Here is a 23,788-nt window from a genome sequence, read left to right as displayed (position 1 = left end):
TTATGACTTTCCTAAAAGGGAAAGCCATTTCTGAGAGTATCTGATTGACTCTGATTTGCCACAGGGCCCAAACACTGAGACTTCTGCTATATGATGTGTACTATAATTTTTTCCAAACTTGTATTTGTAATATGGAAAATATCTATTATGTGTAGGTGGAGACCATTGGTGATGCATATTGTGTGGCTGGGGGATTGCACAAAGAAAGTGACACCCATGCCGTCCAGATAGCACTGATGGCCCTCAAGATGATGGAGCTCTCTGATGAAGTCATGTCTCCCCATGGAGAACCTATCAAGGTGAGGCAGACCGTGTATTGTCCAGCAAATGTCATGGGAAGAGAGTAAATGCTTATTAATTCGTTATCCAAAGAATAGAGCATCAGTCGGGGTTTAGTTGCGGAGAGCAAAATCTGTAAGTTACTGAGGCTGGGAGAAATTTTTGATAGAGTATCCAGTGGCTTACAGAATCACTGAGAGGACAAAAGAAGCCATCTATAAGTGAAACCTTCAAAGAAGGGCTCCACTGGGTGTTATGCTAAATGTTGGCAAATTGAACGCCAATTAAAAAAAGGGGGGGCTCCCAAAGCTCTTGAGAGCCATTGCTTTTTCCAAGATCAAGAAGCTGGTTCTGGAACTCTATCACCTCAGCTGCAGTCGGCAAACTTCTGTGTTCAGAAACCTGCTGCCTCTGTTATTGGCACTTCTTATAATTTGAATCAGGTTCGTGGAAATCCTGCATCGTGACCCTCACAAAATCAGGGACTGGAAACTTGGGCCCTCTGCTAAGCATGCCATAGGACACCCAAAGGCTTCCACAGTTGTGCTTGCACTTGGAAGCAGCAGAAGTGCGGTCCCGGCAAAAATCCCAGCTTCCAGATCGCTTGCGAGCGTATCTGATTCACCAAACCAAGAATGCATCTGGAAAATGCAAGCGAGTTTGGAAAATGTAATTTTTAGTTTTCCAACCCCTGCAGTGGATGTCATGACACTATAATGAAAATTGACTGCTAATCCAACCCAGCATTTTCCAAAGCACATAACACTCTAACATTTCTAGGTTATCTCAGAATAATGTCTTACTGCAGCCGAGAAGATAAAATTACCATGCCAGGCATTAGTTTCCTAGAATACAAGAAGATCACCTTGACTCGTCCTACACATAGTGAATCTGCTGCTTCATTTTTATAGGACATCCTCTATTGATGATTTTCAGAAAAGGGACTTTGAAGTCCTAGAGAATCCTATCTGGCATGCTCTAAAATCATAGAAAAAAAGAAAAAAATGTAAAATACAAAACTATACTACTCAGAAGTGTAGGCTTGGCTCTGTTCATAATGGAAGCCATATGTTGAGCCCAGTCTTTTCCTCCTTACCCTGCTACCCGATGGAATGGAATCAGAGTGAAAGAATAAAAATTATTCCCCCCCGCCAAACTCTACATGTTTTTCCAACATGCCATATGTATAAATCATCTACCACTGCTGATTTCCTTACTGACATCTACCCACTTCGGCTTAGAAAGGTGCAGGTGGAGTATTGATAGAAACCAGAGGCAGGGAGAGTAAGTGCAAAGTGAATTTGGAATCAGATTCCTGTTACTCAAAAATAAATAAATAAATAAATTTTTAAAAAAAGATTCCTATTATTCTCCTTCCTCTTCCCAAGATGTCTATGACGAGACATGTGCTGTGTCAAACGGGGTCCCCAAAGGGAAGACACCCCAGCAGGTTTCCACTCAGGACGCATTGTGCATCTTAAACTTTGGATCATTGTCTTGTGAAATGGAAATGAAATTTGTGAATTTGCATGTGAATTTGAAAAATTCCCTGAAAAGAAAGCTGTGGCTGTTCAGAGCGAAATTCAGAACCCGAGAAGGGGACGGAGGGAGGGAGAGCAGCATGGGAGGAACCAAGGGGCATTTTCATTGTCTGGGCTGTTTGGATTGAGTGATTAACTGATGATTGATCATGAAATAGAGAAAAGTTTTATGATAAGTTTATCATGGACAAAGCTAAAATAACTAAGTACAGAGAGAGAACCTGGTTTAACCAGAAGAGGGCCCAAAAGGAGCAGAAACTTTCTGATATAAATTATGTGCTAAACCTGTGTTTGATATTTAGACACAGAAGATAGCTTTTTGTTCATACTGATTGGTTGGTACATGGGCAAAACCGTATTGTCCTACAGAAGAAAATACCAGATGTAACAGGTATCTAAGCTTTGCTGATTAAAATGAAATTGTGACAAAGAAAGGACTCTAAAACTAATCCAATCCTGTGTTTTATAGATGAAGAAAGAACGAGAGGGACATAAAGAGACTCACAGAAAGTCAGACTGTCCATTGTTAGTAGAGTTTGGTTGGGGATGCAGGGCTCCTGGTTCTTACTCGCGTGTTTTTGTTTGTGCAGAATTCATGATTTGACATCTTACAAGCAAATGATTCCAGAACGTTGTTAGCAAATATTTAAAATTAGTTGTAAAACTAGGCAAAGCTAGAGTCTTCTGAATTGTGAATAACATTAAATCGTTGAGTACTTGGCCTTTGTTTAAAATGCATATATCTAATGCAACTTTTTTTTTTAATGGTCCACTGAACAGAGGACATGAAAAGAATGCACACGATGTCCGATCGTCATATAAAATATCCCCACTTTAACTTACTGTATTGTAGTGGAAATTTAAGAATTTGGGCATCCCATAAGAACAGCAAGAATTCAGACCTTTATAGAAGATGCCTGTTTAAAATATTGTTTTAATTGTTCTCCAAATCACTGACAATCTTCAGAATGCCCTTTTTTTTTTAATCCTCAGAATTCCTAAACTTTCACCCCAGCATATCAGAGGCCGCATCTAGATGTGGCCCAGCTCTGGTTTTTCCATACATCCAGGAGTGTTTAACAAAAGTATATTATGGGGATCCCTGGGTGGTCAAGCGGTTGAGCACCTGCCTTCCGCCCAGGACGTAATCCTGGGGTCCCAGGATCGAGTCCCACGTCAGGCTCCCTGCAGGAGCCTGCTTCTCCCTCTGCCTGTGTCTCTGCCTCTCTTTCTGTGTGTGTCTCTCATGAATAAATAAATAAAATCTTTACAAATTAAAAAAAAAGTGTATTACATAATGACAAAAGTCATCACGATGTAACTCCAAGCAGCTCCATCTCTGCTTCCTCTGTCACCGTCTGCTTAAACCTTACAACTCCTTTCTCCTTTCACGTTAGTCATTGAGCAGTGACCAAGTGTTTGCCGTAGATCTTTTTATTCTGTATATTCTAAGAACTGGCTTCTCTCGCCCCTGCCTGACAGTGCATTGGAAACCCCACCTGGGGGCCAGGAATTTCCATCTGTCTGTCTGACTTGATGGACAGAGCAGGTCCACGTCCACAGCCATCCACCCTTTGTCGTGTACCCCTGGTGACCGTGCGAGGTGTGCCCGGAAGGGGGTGCCCCGAAGGGGGCTGAAACAAAGATGCTCTGTGTTCCAGACCCAAGTGCATGCAGAGTGGAGAGGAGCTGAGGGGGGACTGATCTTGCATTAGGAATTTTCAGCCCGATGCGATGCGAGTGAAGGGAGGTTGGCAGGAGGTTTTGCAGAAGAGGGGAACAAAGGGTAAAAGCACTTAAAGGGCGTCTGTATAGTCCTGCTGAGCGGGAAGCCTTTTATCCCTGATGGGGACCTTGTGTCACCTTTGGCTTCCAGATGAGGATTGGACTGCATTCCGGGTCCGTGTTTGCTGGAGTCGTTGGCGTTAAAATGCCTCGCTACTGTCTTTTTGGAAACAATGTCACCTTGGCCAACAAATTCGAGTCCTGCAGCGTACCACGGAAGATTAACGTCAGCCCAACGACGTACAGGTACGGTTTGCACTGAATGCCTGAAATCTATTACTTTTGTTTATCTGTAGTTGGCATTTTCTCCCATGGATTTTTCCTCCCTAACAGTCTCTGGCTTAGATAACCCTACCAAGAAGAAAGCAAGAATTTCATGACCCTCGCCTTCTTAAACATGACTCTGCTTCATAAGAACAGCTCTCCGGGGACACTGGGGGCCCCGGCGTGATCCCTGACATGTCCTGTCTTCCCCCCCGCTGATTCTTGTCAAAGCACCTATAATGCTCTCCTGCTTCGATGGCTCTTCTGACAGCAGTACAGTCCAGGCACTAGTCACCCGGACTTGGTACGGTCCCCACGGGCTACAGGTCCCCAGGATGCCCTTACCTCAGATGCCAGACAGGAATACATTTGATCTCATTTTAAGAATCCAGTTATAATGGAAACTCTTGAATGACAAAAGGTTTTCCAGATATGTGGGGTAACTCACTTACCAAGCTAACTATCCCCAGCAGGTTATCTTGCCTATTCTCCGAGACCAGTGTTTTACAGCATCTTCTTTTCCCTTAAAGCTCCACAACCTCTCCTTTCCAGCCCTGAGTCTAAATTGATAACCTCACTTCATGTTTCACAGAAGAAGAATAAAAAAAAAAAAAAATGCAACCAGATAAGCACTACACCACCTTCCGGGGGCAGATCCCATCAGCCTAGCCACCCCAGGGCCCTTGTCTTAGGCACTTATTCCGTGGCAAAGCCCCAGATGCCCCGCTCCCCTTCCAGGCGATCCCTCCAGGTTTGCTCGGAGGGCTGCTGCTTCTTGCTTTCTCAAAAACTTGTTTCCTGAAAATTCTTGCTTGCTCTCTACGATTAATTTCTCTAGTGAAACGATTACTCCCATCAAAATACAGACATATCTTACTATCAAACCTCTTAAAATAGGATCGTCCTTGTTGCCAAGTGTATCTCAGCTACCCCCATGTTTCTGTTCCTTTTTCCAGCAAAACTCCTTGCAGGAGTTGCTTATGCTGACCATCTCTACCTTTTTTTTTTTTCTTTAACCTCCACTTGGCCATTTGACTCACACCGATCGACATGTGTCCTTTGCAGTCCACCGAAACGGTTCTTATTAGGCTCATCGGTGTCTCTTGCTAAACTCATGGGTCAGTTTTCTCATCTTCCTCAACATTTCGATGGCAGCTGAGTAGCCTGAGCACACCCTCCTTGGAGCATTTTATTCCTTAGACGTTTGTGACACCCCCCTAACCTGCTTTTCTCATTACCCCAGGGCTTCACCTTCTTAGTTCTTGTGTTGTTACTCTTTCCCTATCAAACTTTCCAAGTGCCCAGAGCTCTGTCCCTATGGTCTTCTGAGTCTGAACTCACTTTTTTTTTTTTTAATCTCTAGCCCATCCCACAATTCTCCTCTGAGCTAATGACCCATGTATCCTGTTCTGTATTTTTACTCAGATGACTAATTGACAAATTAAAATTAACGTGATCGTCTTAGAACAAGTGATTTCCCACATACGGCAGCTTGAGGAAATCCACTCCCCCCAAACCTAACTTCATCAATCTCCTTGAAATGGCACCACCGTCTACCGAGTGACTTAGACTGTAAACCTCAGAATGATCATTGCTTCTTTCTCCCTTCACAGCTTACCACATCCACCTACAAATTATATCCCGAATACATCTTTTTTTACTTCCTTCAGTGTTACACCCCAAGGCAAGCCTCCTACCTCTGTCCCACCTGAGCCAACCCAGGATCACCCTCACCCTTCTGCTTGCTGTCTTGTGCACCTCCTCCCCACAGTCCATCCACCACACACTAGCCAGATTGTCTCTCTAAAGTATGAATCCGGGGCTTCGGATGGCTCAGGTGGTTTAGCATCCGCCTTCAGCTCAGGTCATGATCCGAGGGTCCTGGGATGGAACCCATCAGGCTCCCTGCTCAATGGAGAACCTGCTTCTCCCTCTGCCTGTCACTTCCCCTGCTTTTCTCTCTCTCTCTCTCTCTCTCTCTCTCTCTCTCTCTCTGTCTGTCTCAAGTAAATAAGTAAAGTCTTTAAAAAAATAAAGTATGAATCTGATCTCATCACTCCTACATTAAAACCCCTCCAGTGGCTTCCCAATACAGCCAGAACAAAATTTAAATACGTTACCACAGACTAAAATGTCCTCTTTGATCCATGTCCTGCCAGCCTGTGTCACTTTATTTTCTTCCACTTTCTCCTTCACTCACTGACACCCCGCCACCTTGGACTTGCTTTTTTTCATTTGACTTGCTAAACCCATTCTTGGATCAAGGATATTGGCTCTTCTTCTGCTTTCCACTTCTTTCCTGGATCATCCTACGTCTTCCTCTTTCTCATAATTAGACCTTAAGTCAAATGTCACCTCTTCAAAGAGAAACCGTTAGCCGCCATAGCTAGAGGAACAACAACTGTCACCTCTCACACCTCACATTATTTTATTTTTTCATCTTCTTAGCTTGTACCCGTGTCTGAAATGGTGTTTTCTTTATGTGTTTATTGCCTGCCTCCCCTTGTAGAGTGTCAGCCTCCTGTGGTATACGTTTTATATCCTCAGTTCCCAGATCAGTGCCCAGAACACAGTAAGAAAGCTATAAGTATTTATTGATTGACAGTCCACTCTTTGATATAAAAATGAGTCACGATAGCATGAGAATTGGAAAAGTCCTCGGTGACTCTTAATAGACCTAGAGTCTTCTTAGATGCACCAGGGAGGGATAAGAACTCACATCCTTAGAGGATAGGACTCTCTTCTCTGGAGGATTTGAGAGTAATGATCCTGTGACAACAGAAGAGTGGTTCTTGTCAGGTGTTCAATGTATACGCATGGGCACTTTGAGGAATCCTTGGGTGTATGTCTATCCTTAAAACCACACCTTTGCATCGAAAAAGTGCATTTTCTGTTTCTTCTATTTTGTTTTTAACCAGTATAACACAAAAGAAACTCTTTCAAGATCTTCCTTTGGGGCAGCCTGGGTGGCTAACCCTAAAGCACCACCTTCAGCCCAGGGCATCATCCTGGAGTCCCAGGATCAGGATCGAGTCCCACGTCAGGCTCCCCTGTGTGGAGCCTACTTCTCCCTCTACCTGTGTCTCTGCTTCTCTCTCCGTATCTCTCATGAATAAATAAATAAAATCTTAAAAAAACCCACCAAAATCTTCCTTTGTTTCACATCTCGAAGTCTGGTTGCCTTGAATCTTAATAGAAGACATTGATAACAGCTACTCATTTTACTCTCAAAATGTAATTGATGATCTCAATCGTGCAGAATTGCAGAAAGCTGAGATGAGACTAAATATTGTCCAAATCTTCCAGCAGAGGATCGTAACACTTTAATACAGATTTTCAGCAACAGAAGAAGGCTCATAGCTTAAATCCTTAGAGTTGACATAGTGGCAATGTTATGAGACATACACATACAGGATTTTACACCATACAATAGTGTCACCATTTTTAATAAATTATCTTTTGATTATAATAGTTCTATATGCTTATTGATCGATGTTGAAGATCAGTGCTCTGGCTAAATTTATTTCAGTCTTTTGTAGACAAATATGGTATGTTTTTTTTTCCCTTTTCAATTTACTTACCTTTTCATATAGGAAATATTTATGTCTTATCTAAAGGGCAAGTGGTAATTAAAATACTTTATTTAGGTAAGAAATAAGCACTTAATATGAAATACATTTAACCACATTTTAAAATGCTTTTTTCTAAAAACTATTTTTTCCAAATGATAGGGAAATTTAAAGTAGAATAGATAATTTAAATTTCAATCAAAAGTCCATGCTCTGTGAAATTTAATAATTGGGTTGTAAAATAAAGACATAATTTCAGCTCTATCAAAGTTTGGGACAAACAATAGACTCCATTAGACATTGTACAAATATAAAACAGAATTATTTCCTTGAAGAATTTTATTGCTAATACATTGAATTCTGGGGTGACATTTCTCAAAAAGTAAAATAACATCAATTGTAGCTTCCTTGATATATTTATGAAATAGTTGTAAATTTAGGACACAGAATACATACCCAACATGCACAAAAATCCTTAACTTCAGATCTTAACCTTTCACTTCCAATTTTAATCAGTAATTTAGAATGCTTCTATGTCATGACAGTTATACATTCCTTTATTCTCAATGTCATGAGGAGTTTTATTTTGGGGGACAATTTTCTTCATTCTTGTTTGATCGTACTGAATTGCAGAAAGCTGAGACAAGACTAAATATTATCCAAGTTTCAGGTCAGTGGATTAATAAGTCAAGTTTATGTGGTGATTCAGGGATCATTAAAGACAAAAATGGCAGGTGGGAGATAAAAATGGATTCTATGCAGAGTGTGTGGGGAAGTAGACCCAGGAACCCCTGGTTGCAAGAGAGATCTGAGAATCTAATAATAACGGAGAAGAAGGACTTGAATTTTATATGGGGAAGGACAAAGAGAAGAAAGAGAATAGGAGAAAGATGACAGAAAATAGGAAAGTTGTTGCAGCAATCTGGGGAGAAAGCTGTCTGGTCGAGGGACAGTAAAGAAAAACCCCACCATATGTGGACATCTGCCCGAGACCATTGCTGCTTGGGTCTTATCTCCTTTGCCTGAGACCATTGCTGCTTTTTTTGGGTCTTATCTCCTTCAGCCTCTCATCTAAATGGTTTTATTTTTGCAACCTGTTTTCCTTAAAGATTCTGATCTTTTGGGAGCACCTGGGTGGTGCATAAGTGTCTGACTCTTGCTTTCGGTTTAGGTTATGCTCTCCAGGTGGTGATCTCAAGGTCATGAGATTGAGCCCGGAGTTGGGCTCCTTGCTCAGCACAGATCCTGCTTAAGATTCTCTTCTCCCTTTGCCCCTCCCCTCTGCTCGTGCTCTCTCTCTCTCAAATTAAGTAAATAAATCTTTAAAAAAACATTCTGATCTTTGCTTAAAGATGATATCATGAACATTTCTAACTCCATGACACTCTAATTGTGTTTATCTGTAAGTTTCTTTAAAAAGCATAGAATTTGTATTCAGAAAGCATGCCGTACAGTCCTAAACATAGAGCTTTCCGGATGTGTCATCCTGAGTAAACCCCTTAATAAAATCGAATGGTATACTTTAAGGCCACTTCTAGGTACTGAATATTTTATATAAATTTAAATATAAGGTTATGATTGTAAATACCGTATTTATATAGGAAATGTTGGGTTGATGTGAACAGAAAAAAGTCCTTAATTACCTATCATTTTATGTGTTGCCATTTATCAAACCTTTATTATTTTTATGCATTTTACAAATGCATTTTATAAATTAATTTAAATGATTAAAGAACATAAAAGAAAACATGACATCCATACGGCCAATACTAGTATTTAATAAATGTCAGTATTTTGTCATTTTTGTTTCAGATCCCTATTTTAAAAAACAAAAATGAAATATTCTAGTCCCCCCACCCCGTTGTCTGACATGCTGGACTCTGTGCCCCATAGGGTTTGTGGGGGCAGCTGACAACATACATTTCCTGCAGACAGGCAGGCTCCCAAAGAGAGAGGCAGAAAGGCACTGAGAAGAGAAAGGCACGCTCAGCAGCTTCTCCCAAACTCACCAATAAGATTTGCTGCTTCGGTTTACCAGGAAAGAAAGTGGGCAGAAAGAGGCCAAGAGTGTAACTCTCATTTAGGTTCCTCCAGGTAGTAAAACAAAACCAGAGAAAAATAGATTCTCATTCAACCTGTCCCTGTCCTTTCATGATTTGCCTTTAATCTCCTGAATATTATGTTTTTCAGATTTTTTTTTTTTATGAAATGTAAACCCAGTTCATTTATTTAAATTATTCCTGGGACGCCTGGGTGGCTCAGCGGTTAAGTGTCTGCCTTAGGCCCAGGGCATGATCCTGGAGTCCCAGGATCAAGTCCCACGTTGGGCTCCCTGCATGGAGCCTGCTTCTCCCTCTGCCTGTGTCTCTCCCTCTCTGTCTCTCCATGTCTCTCATGAATAAATAAAATCCTTTAAAAAAAAAAAACTATTCCTAACGCAGCTGATAAACCAACATTGGGAGTAAGGTGGAGAATCTTTGATTTTTAGCATCTACCAGTTTCTATGGTGTACATCCTCCCACCACAGTCGGTTTCAGGCTACAGATGGTTTTAATTGGCTCATAAAATTTCTGAATGTTTGGCTCTCATAAGCCAGTCAAAAGCCAGGTCTAGCATGTCACTATATGTGCATGTCATATAATATGTATTCTAGAGTATGAATAAGCATGTATCTCTATAATATACCTACAAATGGTATTCCCAGATCATAGGCTATATCCAGTTCAGCTTTACCTAAGCATCAATCAGATGTCCAAATTGGTCTTACCAACTTATATCCCACCAATAGTAGATGAAGGCTTCTGCTCCCTAAATGTTACCGATACGCTGAGTGTTAACTAATAGCTAATTGATGCTTAACCAGTCATGTTTAATCTATTTATTTAATCTTTACAAGTGTCCTAAGGGACCTGAACTGTTATGACTCCATCTTAAAGGCTAGAAAACTGATATCCTTGCTGCTATTCCAACCTAGATCTACCAGACTTTGAAGTTTATACTTTTAATACTATGGCATTCTGTAACTTTTCATTATACATTAACAAATGGTATGCTTTATAAATAAGAGGCTCTCAAATATTTACGGATCATGACCAAAGCATTATTTCATAAGTTATTTTGCAGATTACATATTTATTGATGAGTTTTTAAAAATTAGCTCATTGAATGCTCACCTGTTCTTTTTTACTGAAGGCCTCCCATTTTTGAGACCTAGATTTCTATTCAGTTGTTTTCTTGAGTACATAGAAGGATGTCACGGTACCAAATCTAATGTGACACCATCAGTCTATTACATTTAGACATGATATCACAAACTGAGGAGTAGGAGGCCATGATCTGGTTGGGCAGATACAATAAGTGGTTTTCTGTGGAACTTGGTGTAGGGCCCAGAACTGTCAACATTTTCCATTTTGAATGCATGTGCCTGAATAATAAGTTAGAAAGATGCTTATTAAGTATGCATTTGACAGAAAGCTAGGGAAGCAAATAGAAAGAGGAGCCAGTAACTTCATCAGTAGGATTGGAATTTAAAATGAATTTAACTCATATGTGGAATTTAAGGTACAAAACAAACAAGCAAAGGGGAGAAAAAATAGAGAGACAGTCAAACCAAGACATAGACCCTTAATCATAGAGGACACACTGATGGTCACCAGAGGGGAGGTGGGTGGGGGATGGGTGAAACAGGTGATGGGGATTAAGGAGGGCCCCAGATGTTATATGGAAGTGTTGAATCACCATATTATCCTGAACCTAATATAACACTGTATGTTAACTAGCTGGGATATAAACAAAAACTTTTTTAAAAATCAAAAATAAACAAGCACAAAAAAATGAGTTTACCATAATGGACAAGTAGTTAGTAGCAAATAGTAAAATATGATAAACAGATAAATTTAGAAGAAATATTTCCAATACCAGATAGTAAGAAAAGTGTCAATTTGTACAATTAAATCTTCTTTTACTCTTACCTACTTGGAATTCATAAAAATTCTATTGAGAGATTCAAATGTTATTCTCATTATTAATTATTTATTTCTATATCTATATCTATCTTTTTTTATCTATATCTATCTTATATAGAACTTTTCTTTCACAACTTCTTGCCCTTGATTACTTTTTCAAAATATTTACAAAATAAATGAATCAGTAAATGGACAGTGTCTTCTTTTTCAACTTAGGAAGCCTTATTCTATAACACTATGCTTTTCATGGGTTTGGGTTTTTTTTTTTTTGCTATAATTAGACTTTTAGATTATTTTCCATTTTTCCCACTACCGTGAATTTACTGTTATATGAGTTATTGATTATATCTATGATTACTTTTCCTAATATGAGTGAAATACATTATTTGGTAGAATTTTTTTTGTTATTGTGAATTGATTTTTCATTGTTCTTCTGTGAAGATGCTTATTAAAATAATTAGGATCTTTCTGTCAATCACCCTGAAAATGGTTGGTTTATTACAGATGGTCTCCAGCTTTTGATGGTTCAACTTAATGATTTTTCAACTTTAAAATGGTGCAAAAACTATGCATTTGGTAGAAACCATAGTTTGAATTTTGATCTTTCTTTGAATATCGATCTTTTCCCTGGCTAGTGATATGCCACATGACATTTCTGTTCCCAGTCAGGGGCTAAACAACAGATACATTTACAACCATTCTGTACCCATACAACCATTCTTTCACTTTAAATAAAACATTGAAGAAATCACATGAAATATTAAATATTTTATTATAAATGTGTTATAATAAATATGTGTTGGCTGTGTGTTACAGGATTTTGCCAACTGCAGGCTACTGTAAGTGTTCTGAGCACATTAAGGCAGGCTAGGCCAACGTTCTGTAGGTTAGGTGTATTAAATGCATTTTCAACTTACAGTATGTTCAATTTATGATATTTTCAGCATATTAAGATGCAACCCCATCATAGGTCAAGGAAGGTCTGTACTCTCAGGAATATTCATTTAGTTAGGTTTTGTCTTGTGTAGACAGTTATATCAGTATTAGATTTTAATATTAATGTTTTGATTTTAATCATTTCAGATTACTCAAAGACTGCCCTGGCTTTGTGTTTACCCCTCGTTCAAGGGAGGAACTTCCACCAAACTTCCCCAGTGAAATTCCTGGAATCTGTCATTTTCTGGAAGCTTATGAACCAGCAACAAATTCAAAACCATGGTTCCAGAAGAAAGATGTTGAAGATGGCAATGCCAATTTTTTAGGCAAAGCCTCAGGAATAGATTAACAAAATATGTATCTGATTATTAGTCTTTGGGTTTTGACTCCTATGAGCATGTGTGGAATCTCTGAAAGCACTTTAAGATTGAAATGACTAAGAATAGTATTAAAATTTCAGGAACTAAGTCACGATCTACTTTTCTTCCACTTAACATGACAAAAATGTATTCACTTCAAGTCTTCAGAGGAAAAAAGAAGGAAAGAAAAGTCAAATTAGGGGGATATTTCTCTTACTGTAACTATCACTTATTACCTGTACTCGAAATTCAACACATTGTACATATATCAGGTAATTGTAGTGACCTGATCTGTGCAACCTGATGGAGTAACCTGCAGTCTTGTGTCCTGGTGGAATGCCATGGTTGTCAAAGTGTATTTGTGATTGTGTTGCCTTAGAAAAACCTTTCCAAATAGAAATGATAGTCTTTGATACCATAAGCTCTTTGCACCTTTCAGCTCTGCATTTTATTACATTTCTTCATTTAACTGGTGGCATATGTAATGAAATAGGTTGAGTATTTTTTTTCTGTTGCACTTTTCCTTTTTTTTTAAGAAAATGAGCAATTATGGGTTAGATGCAATATGAATATAAAATAGTTCTTCTATAAATATCAAGATTGTTTTATAAAAATATCTGCCATAACATGACGTGTCATATCAATAAATGCTGTCTTTTGTTTGACATTTTTCTATTCTGTACTTTTAAAGGCTATTTTAATTCATATTAGCAATTTAATTCATATTCATTTGTTTCTGTATCATAACATTCGGGATAAAAGAGACTTATAGCCTGTATTAAAATGCAATAACATCATTCTAATTTAATTAGAAGCAACATGAGAGTAAAGTAAGAGTCCAGGGGATATACCGTAAAGCACAGAAATAAGACATTAAAACACACGCAAACACACAGAAATTTGGATCTATTTCAGCAGACACCCTGCATTGCCTTGCCGAGCTGTACAAAGTTCCAATGAGAAAATCTAAGTTCAGAAGTGGGAAATGAGATTTGTTCTTTTCGCTAGTAGCTTATTTTTAAATATTTGTGTTGGACACTTTGGTGTGTATATATGTCCTAAGAATCATCAAGTTTTTTTTTGTCTAATTAAGTACACATCTGTGAATTTTTTTATTCTAGTTGAATTATCTCAATGATCTTTTTTAAAAAGAATGTTAATATCAGTGAAGAAAACGATGCTGTGATTTCATTATGGAAATTCTTAAACATTTTTCTGGAGCTGGAACTTTTATTTTTAATGATATTAGTCTAAGCTCTCTGAAGACCTAAATAACATACAGAGTTTGGTTTGGGATAAGGATCTGATTTTAAAAAGAGTTCAATTTCAAGGCAGGAGAAAGATGAACATTATAATTTTTAAATCAGTATTAGCAGAGCCATAGACACACTAGCCTGGTGATCTCAGGAATGAAAAGTCATTACTGATTGACCTCTAGTATCCGAAATTTACTACAACAGATACAACGACAATTTATTTACTAAATGATATCCCAACATCTTAAAGCACTGACTGATCTTGTTAAATACCAATCCTATTATCGGAAAGTATTATAGGCCATGGGAAAATAGAGTTATAGTCTCACAATTATATGAAGTTAATAAAAGCATTTCAAAGAAAAATAAAGACTTCTATACATATTTCTTTCTAGAACTGAGCCCTTATTACAACAAAAATGATACAAATTAAAGGGAATTGGAAAGCATAAAATGAAATGTGTTTATCAAATTTTTAAACAGACCCCAACTGGGTACGAATTTGTGTTCCAAGTTTGTAAGTTAATTAAATGTTGGCAACTTGAACTCCAATAAAAATATATATATTAAAAATAAATAAATAAAATAAAATTCAAGGAATATTTTCTCTGTATACACACACACACACACCCAATGGAAGAAAATGTGAACAACGTGAGTAAAAGATCTACAGGAATTCCTTGTACTTTTCTTATAAATATTCCATAAGTTTGACAATTTATTTAAATAATAAGTTACCAAAAATGTAATTTCACAAAGAATTTAAATTTTCTGTGATAGATGCCCTGGGCCAGCCTACAAAGGGTCACTAATTATGGAATACTTTATGGATCTTAAGTAAGATGAACATACATTTCCATGATAGGATATATTCAAAATTCACAGCATGGATGCTAAAAACAATTAAGGAGCCCTTTTTTTCTCTTATCCATGATGCAGGGTAGCAGTTATGAAGACATTTTTAAATCCAGACCATTGATAGTAGCCAGGGACTACTTACCCTAAAGGGTAAGATTTCAGGAAAAGTAAGGGATCAAATTAGCAGCTCTGAAGTTAGGAGTAGAATTAAGGATGGTGGGTAGAATGGACAGAGGGTCTATGACAGGTTTGGGGGCTGAGAGTTTTGAATATTGTTGCCAGTTTAACTATTCTAAGAAGTAATGTGGGTCCCAAGAGTGCTTGCTTCCCAATCAGCCTGTGTCTCCGAATTCCAGGAACTGTTCTTTTTGTTCTAGCCTTTTTTTTTTTTAAGATTTTATTTAATTTATTCATGAGAGACACAGAGCACGAGAGAGGCAGAGACACAGGCAGAGGGAGAAGCAGGCCCCATGCAGGGAGCCCAATGCAGGACTCAATCTCGGGACCTCAGGATCACACCCTGGGCTGAAGGCGGCACTAAACTGCTGAACCATCTGGGCTGCCCTTGTTCTAGTCTTACTGTTTCCATCTGTGGCTTCTTGTTCCTTCTATATCTCAAAAGAAAATGATTCATGCTATTCCCTGAGTATGAACACACAGGTGTGAACATAAAGATGGCACGTCTGGTACTGGAATTTCATACTACTCTAAATGTCATTAGTCCTTCAGATCCTTTGGTCAGAAGGAAAGAAAAATTGCTTTAACATTTCACCAACCTCTCTGCCAAATGACTTCTCGCTCATTTGCCAATCATGCCAAGGCAGACCCTTCCAAGCATGTCCTATGGTTATGTTAGAAGCAGTCACAGGATGGAACAGGGTGTTCTGTGGTGGGTCTAGCAAGTGAAAGAAGTGAACAAAGGGGAGAGTCTACTCCACATAGTGTCTGGGAGATAGACATGGCTCCCTGAGATTCCCCGGCTGGAAAATGCCCAACTGGAGCTTTTCATGCAAAGCCCCAATGAAGTCTAGGTCTATATAATGCTCTTAAGCAGCTTGCAAGTCCCTGTTAAAACGACAGTCAATGGTCCCAAAAAGAATGGGTTAATGAATTCTTATAGTAGTTACAAGTGCATGGATATTTTTTCCTGGATAAATCATTATTAAAGAGTGAAAAGGAATCTCTCACACGCACTCATCGGGATGGCTGGAGAGATCATTAACCTTTACTGAACAATAAAACTTAAAGTACATTTTGCCTGATTGTGCACGTCAGTGCACTCTTTAGATGGTGGTCCCTGGAAAGTTAAATGAAGGCAGATTTGAAGGGTGGAAGGATTGGGAATATGATGGGTGAGAGAGATGGGAGGGCAGATCCTGGAAAGAGCTAGGCCGGGGTGTTAACAATTCCTGTGTTGAAGGACTTGCCATCCTCTACAAAGCAAGAACTCAGTGCTGCAGAGACCATAGAGAAGTGCAACCTCCTCGTTTAAATGCAAGCTAAAAGCAAGGACTGCCTGCTGTACTGAGCCGAGAACACCAAAATGTACTTTAATCAAAGTTTACAGTTTTAAAATGTACATTTGTGGTTAGGATTCTTCTCAAAGCCTGGGACATCTTTGTGTTCTCTCGCGAGCAGAGGAAGAATCACTCCTGTCCTGAAAAGCCTAAGCTTGTGGAAGTAATTAGTCCTTCATAGTTTTCGTTGCACTCAGTTTCCTTCTGCTGTTAGCACGTTTGCTTCCAGATTCTAGACAAAGTGCAACTTCCTTTTAAGTGCTTCTTTTAGTAGGTTGATGATGTGCACTCATTTGGTGTTCTTACTTTCAGTCACTTCAAACGTTTTACATTTTGTTGCCATCTATATATTTCTTGTTGAAGCAGCTTTGCTCTTAACCTTTTGTACCTGCATCTGTTTTAACCGGCTCACAAAATCGACATACTTTTTCATCCAAAGCCATTATTCCTCTACCTATGCCCATTTCTTCTACTCAAATGGTATCTGCAAAAATAAATAGATAAATAAATAAAACAATTTTTTCAAAAAAATAGCAGAGGCTTCATAAATGCATAGATCCCCATTTTAAAAAATAGAAATAAACTAAACAAAAAGAAAAAAAAGTGATATTCTGAAAGCCAGGCTTCTTTTATCAATATCAGTACACACTCCTCTCCATCATAATGAACTTTATTTCAGGAAAATGTTAATGTTTTAGATTTAAACACTGGGACAGAAATCAGGACAAAATTTAAATGGCAGATTTGGATATCTCAGATATTCTGGTAAAAGATTTTGGATAAGGTTGTGCTTCCTTTCAATTTTTTTAGTATTTAATGTCAAAATATTACATTGCAAATAAACCTTACAGATTGTGATGAAATGTGCTTGGCAGAAAAAAGTGACTATGCATAACGTCCAAACCTTAAGTAAGGTATCTGCTAAGATGGTTGTTTAGTCTGAAATGTTGCCAAAGCCATTTGTATTGAGGAAAGAACTCTGAGGTAGGCTCAGAGAAAATTAAAACAAAGCGAAACAAAAAAAATGTTGCTACAGAAGTTGGACAATCCAAGGTATTACACAGCGGGAATAAGAGGGTAAAATTGAAGCCTTCTGGAAAGCTATAGTGACAGTGGTCATGGAATTCTATGCCCTCAGGAGTACTGTTGCCCAGTGGAGCAGGGATATGCAGCACCTCGGCAGTGTTCAGTCACAGTAGGCTGCGTTCTTCCCCAAATAAATTGTCTTGGAAAGTTGAAGTGAATAAAAATATATTAGTATTTGAGAATGTGCTGTTCTTTCACCTCCTCCCACATGTTAATTAAAGATGCCTTGCAAAATCTTATGACAACTTGATATTCACTCATCTAAAGCAATGTTCGTCAATCTTTGGATTCCTGCACACTACTAGTAAAATATTTTAGTACGCTGACAATATATTATAAACACATAAGCATAAATGTAATATTACTAAGATTTATGATTTAAAAATATAATATGCTGTCCCCAATCTGATATACTATGATATAGTGGTAAAGCTTATTTTATTTTTTAAATGAGCATGAATACAATTTAAAATTCTAGGGTTTTTTTTTTTTTTGTTATTTGTTTTGTTTTTGTTTTTGTTTTTTTATTTAGCCCCAGTGGAAACTGCTGCAATAGCCTAGTGGGTCTTCATTTTCACCGAGTTACATACCACTATGAAAACTGGATAAAAGAGGAGAGACACAGACCATCACCCTTCCTAAAATGTGCATATGACCTGTACCCTAAGACTTATCTGTATCTCCAGAGGTTTGGAGGTTCCCAGCATTCTACTCCTAGAACACCCCAGGAAGGTAACATAACCCTCAGACTTAAGAGCTTTTTATCAAGAGAGGAAAAAATGTAAATAATATTTGAAATAAATGTATAACTAGGAGAAATTGGTGACTTTTGCTTTAGGTGAAACCACTTTTGATTTTTGAGGGATAAAGAGAATTAGTTTATTTGGTTCTATTCTGTGGAATGATTCATGGAGCTTCACATATAGGCAACTAAAATTTTCTTTTCAGCATATCAACCTATTTTCCTCCAGTTTTTGGTAAACATACATTTCTTTTTCTAATTTAAGTACTACTTTTCATTTTTCTTCTATGTAAAATAGAACCCCCGTTGGACCTTGCATTGAAAACCTTCTTGATACTAACAACACTCCTTTTATTATTACTTTCACAGTCTTTTTAAGTAACACACTTATTTTGAGTTCTGCTTTTGGCCGAGTTGCAAAGTCTTTCAAAAAGTTATCCTGTATCTCAAAAGCTTGTTAGATATTGCTGCCACGTAACTATTGTAATGTAAGTGTTAAATAAAAAAAAAAACTTTTTAAAATTAAAAATGAGTGCTGTTTAAAAAGAAAAGTGAACTGTCGAGTCACATAAAAGCAATGTTGTTCCAAGCCATGCAAACACATTTGTTCTGATGTAGGTCTTGTTGCTACAGATGTAAGAAACTTCCAACACAACAGTGTGGAAAAACAGGACCAACAACTATTATCCCTTTTCAAAAAGTTACTGTCAAATATGGCACTAACATAACCAAAATGAATTTCCTTAGATATGTAATGTTCCTATTTTCAACAAGACTCCTATCCAAGTTTTTCAAATAACTATAAAATCAAATAAAAAAAAACTAAACTGAAGAATAAAACTGTACTCTGGCTATCCAAGTGTAATGGTGGTTAGTGGCACAAGCTCTGGGGGGCAATTTGTCTCAGCTACATTCTGCTGAAAAACAACTTTCCATCACTGCCTTTGATTTGGTAGGGAAACAGAAGCACAGATTGCCTTTGGTCTACATTATCTTTTCAGGATGTTTGTCTAGGAAACCGCCTTTGAAAATCAAGATGATGTCTCCCTTGAGCAAAAGGGCAGGCATATTTAGTGACCACTATAAAAAAATTTGTGTTCCTAAGCTCAGGGCTTCTTTCCTATAATGCAACCCATTGTGTGTGCAGGGGCGCTTGGTTCTCTTCACAGTGTCCTGTGGAATTGGGGCCCAGGGAACCAGTGCAAATTACAGCTGAGGCTCTCCGTCTGCTATCATAGTTGTGAGAAATGAAGTCTTTAATCTCTGGCCCAGGAACCTGCTGCCAGCCTCCATGAAACTGTGGCAGTTGAAATTGTTAATTTGCAATTGAACTAAAAGCTCACTCCTCATAGTTTTTGACAGTTTTAGCAATGAGGATGGGATGCTGACAGAGAGATGGTTTCCTGGAAGAGGGAGTATAAAGATGTTGCGGGCTGATGAACAGGTTTTGAGGGAAGAGTCTATGGGAACCAGTGACAAGTATGGTGACCAGATCATATGGAGGATTATACATGGTCCTCCATTGTGTTGCCTGCTAGTGAGGAAGAATTTGGAAGGAATTTGCATGTCAAGCATCAGAAAGGAGGTTCAAAGCCAGTTGCCTAAACTGTGGCTTGGTTGTTGGTTGTAGTCCTCAAAGTGAGAAGACTTCCTCCCCAGCCAGGGGGCTGGCCTCTAGTCTACCTCATTATCATAACTGAGGCAAAGATCAGTCCTGGCTTAAAGGATGTTTCCAGCCCTCTCTAGACAATGGTTACTGGGAGGTACATTTATATTCAGAGCAAAGGAAGAAAATCTGCATGCCCAGTGAGCATAAACCAGGTGAATTATTAAAATTTCAGCTAGTTCACTTGGGGAATGAGCATGCTAGATGCACCATGCTTTGTTAAGAAAGGACGGCAGCAGCTGGGAAGTCTTTGTTTCCTAAATTCCAGAAGAATTCCTGATCAGTAAGAGCAGCATGTAGGTAAATGTTAGTAACTTCGGTGCCCCGCAACTTTAACCACATCTCGGAGCTACAAGGCTCTCCTCTGATAGTTCTGGTGATTACAGGCCTTCCTCAGAAGCCCTCCTTGAGGTTTAGACTTGTCGCCTCCCCAGAAGAGCTACTAAATGACTCTTACTATCAAGCCCCTATTAGTTTGCCACTAGGCTCTTGTCAAAACCGGAAGCCTTAGCCCTCAGGATCCTGAGAGTGTCCAGCCTGATATTCCACTTCAGAGTAGGTTGACTCAGACTCAATCATTAACGAGGTGGGAATGGCTCACAAGCTTCCCTTGGTAAGTAGAAACAGGATGATCCAGCACGCAGCTGGCCTGACCCCAGGGCCATCTCAGCCTCACATGGAAAAGTGGCAGCTGTCACTGTGGGGGGAGCTATTCGGCTGCCCACAGCAAAGCTACTGCTTCAATGGATCCCTTGATTCACAGAGGTTTCCTACATGTCTGGGCCTGGTTCACTGATGGTTCAGCTAAACTAAAACCCACTGGTGCCCTAGTATATTTTTTACTTATTCTTGGGTAGTTGCTAACATCCTAGCTCTTTGGACTGCTACGTATCAGCAGACTAAAGATACCCCTCCCTGGGGCCATGAACAGTCAAAACAAATTATAATTGCTGAATCATTCATGTAATTGCCTGTGATAAGGACCTGTTCTGTAAAGATATGGAATAGAACCCAGAGACTAAATGAAACTGCACCATTCAGATTTCTCCCATCCCTACCCTGGATCCATCACAGTAGTGAACATAGCAACGCGTTCACCATCATAGGTCAGGCACAACAATATGCGTCAGCCCTTTGACCCCTTCTTGAAGCTATCAGTGGTGCATCACCAATGTTGACACCTTTTTTGGACCACAGTGCAGCATTCCAGCTGGATCAGCTTGCGGCAGTTATATTATTATAGCCCTTGAAAATAAGCTCTGTATTGTTTTAACATTCTTGGAACATTTAGAGTCTAACAATGGTGTACTTTTTATTGCCAGAGCTACTCAACAATGTGCTGATACTCAAATTATTCAACTCCATGCTTCCTACCACCCTCTGGTACTTGTATCATTGATCACTAGAACGAATTTCTCAAAAATTGCCTAAAACTTTTTTGACTCTACTCTCGTCACCTCCTCTTGATTTACACACCTTGGAATAAGGAAGCTTGATTACTGAATGCAGTAGGCTAAAGGAAAGAATCATCTCTTCTAGGCTGCTTCTTGGGTAATGAACAGAATGAAAGGTATAAGGAGCTGCTAAATAGACCTTATTTAAAAATTCAAGACTTTGCTCTGGCTTTTCTTGGGAATGATTTTCTTTCTGTTCCTAACAGAAATTCGAGGCCAGCATGGCTATCCAGCCTCTGGGTTGGCAGCCCAGATACCATGGGACCTAGAAATTCAGACTTAATTTGGGTTTAGCCACTTGGATTCCCTTGTTGGGTTAGCATAGTTCTAAATCATAGGATGATTTCTTGATTAAGTATAATTTTTACTGAGTCCTCGCGTAGGCCAGAGAGGGGGGATTTCAATCAATTTCTCTAAATTTTATTTTAAAATGCCCTTGTTGGTGCAGCCCAGGTGGCAGAACGGTTTAGCACCACCTTCAGCCCAGGGTCTGATCCTGGAGTCCTGGGATCGAGTCCCACGTCGGGCTCCCTGAATGGAGCCTGCTTCTCCCTCTGCCTGTGTCTATGCCACCCTCTCTCACTCTCTCTCTCTCTGTGTCTCTCACATGAATAAATAAATAAAATCTTTTAAAAAATGAAAATAAAATAAAAATGCCCTTGTCATTCACCATCTAGCCTTTCCAAATGAGTGGTCTAGGTGAAATTAGGGGAAGGTTTTTAAAAGGTGAAGTTATAGCTACTAAAATAGGACCCAGATTCATGATGATGAAGGAGAAGCTATAACCCTGGCCCCTGGTGAGTGAACACATTGACCCCCAGGAAATGTGGCAGAGGGAGGAATATTAATGATCTTTATCATCCAGAGCCATCCCTGGATCCTTTCTCATAAAAGAAAATGCTTTCATTTGGTTCCAAGCTGTTTTAAATGCCTTAAATTGTGCTGACTAATGGCTTGCCATTTCCTATGAGACAACTCTGGACATGAATTAATTACCATCCCCTTAACCTTACTGAATCTATCAGACACAGCAGGGGATGGCTCCAGCACATGCATATCCTACATAAACCATCTTTTCCACTCCATTCCTGTAGCTGCTGCTCAGTTATTTAGTGGATCGAATGAATACCACTGGCTGGCGGCATGGATCCATGGGACAGGTTGGGCCAACTGCACTCGGTGCTTCCATTAACAAAGACTAGACTTATGTATTCAAACTGAACTGGGAACCCCACTGTCTACGAGCTTTCTGGGAAGCAACAGAGGAGGCATTATCAACCTGTGCCCCCTGACTAAAGTAGGTTCCACTTGAGAGATCTCGAGAATGGTAAACACCACTATCTTCTTTCTAGGGCCACCACATGCGATTTGGGACTGTCCTCCTCATGCATTAATTCTGAAAACACAGTGAATTGTACTGTAGGGGTAGGGGTATGGAGTAATAAGGAAGGAATATGACACTTTCAAACGTTCAATGCAGTGCCAAGAGTAGGCACCTGCAGAGGACTACAGAGGTCTCCCCAGAGTAGGACCACTCTTGATTACTCAGGGAAACTTCCTGGAGGGATAACAGACTAACTATTCACGCATACGCTGCAAGCAGTTGTCCCTGTGATGGAAGTCATACGGGTAGAATGGTGCAATAAAATTTCCCCCAGCTTTAGCTGAAGTCAAAGTTGCCACGTAGGCCCTCGAAGGCTTCACACCCAGACCAGTGAGCTGAGGATTATGGATGATGATAAAATTGTCCTAGCCTTTCCCCCTGTAGGTCAAGGTGGAGTCTATGCAATTTCTAACATGACCAAAAAACTTAAGGAGAAAGCCACCTGGCCTTCTAAATTAGACCTGGTGGTTCATGGGGCTTTTTCAGCAGTTTGGGTCTAGGATTCCAGGGCAAGATTGAGGTCAGTACTTCAGCGTGGCCTCATTCTGCTGCACGGTATTGTTGATACTAGCTATAATTAAATGTTATATGAGCCAAATTGAACATATTTGGACTCAGTTCTTTCAATCAAAAAAAAAAAAATCAGAGTGCGATACTTATAAAATTCACCGAAAGCCAAGATGGCATAGAAACTAGGAATGAATAATGTTGGGAGATAATTTTCCATGGGCCCTTCATATTTATGCATCTTTTATGACCAGAGGCTCTGACTACCTTTTTCCCACACTATCTTTTTCAAGGATGTTTGTATAGCTAACTCCCTTGTAAGCTACAGATAGTATCTCCCTCTGGAACAAAGGGAGGCATGCCTACAGTCCAGGATAAAAGACTCAGCATTCCCCAAGGTCAAGGTTCCTATGCTATAATATAACCCAGGTGCCTCCTGGCCCATTTTGCATCATCCTGTGGGAACTGGGACTCTAGAAACTGGCTATTGCTATTGCTGTGAGTAATACAGTCCTTAGTCACTGTCCCAGGAGTCTGATGTTTTCTGCCAGTAACCTTGGAACTGCCTCAGGCTAACTGGGTAGCTTGCAAGTAGGAAAAGGTTAGGACAGAGTGCCAAA

The 23,788-nt window shown here is 39.3% G+C and overlaps 1 protein-coding gene across 3 annotated transcripts in view; it reads left to right on the top strand.

Annotated features, from left to right (window-relative positions):
• GUCY1A1 (guanylate cyclase 1 soluble subunit alpha 1) overlaps window positions 1-13,363 on the top strand; it is a 60,636-nt gene extending 47,273 nt beyond the window's left edge. For all 3 annotated transcript variants that reach the window (XM_055336626.1, XM_055336627.1, XM_055336628.1), the window contains exons 7-9: window positions 156-299; window positions 3,697-3,851; window positions 12,487-13,363. In XM_055336626.1, the coding sequence (XP_055192601.1) occupies window positions 156-299; window positions 3,697-3,851; window positions 12,487-12,688 (501 nt within the window). In that variant the 3' untranslated portion in view covers window positions 12,689-13,363. The remainder of the gene's footprint in view (window positions 1-155; window positions 300-3,696; window positions 3,852-12,486) is intronic.
• Window positions 13,364-23,788: the final 10,425 nt, after the last annotated feature.

This window comes from Nyctereutes procyonoides, unplaced genomic scaffold (genome assembly GCF_905146905.1).
Source record: "Nyctereutes procyonoides isolate TBG_1078 unplaced genomic scaffold, NYPRO_anot_genome, whole genome shotgun sequence".
NCBI classification, from domain to species: Eukaryota; Metazoa; Chordata; class Mammalia; order Carnivora; family Canidae; genus Nyctereutes; species Nyctereutes procyonoides.
This window is presented reverse-complemented; position numbering and strand designations above follow the sequence as displayed.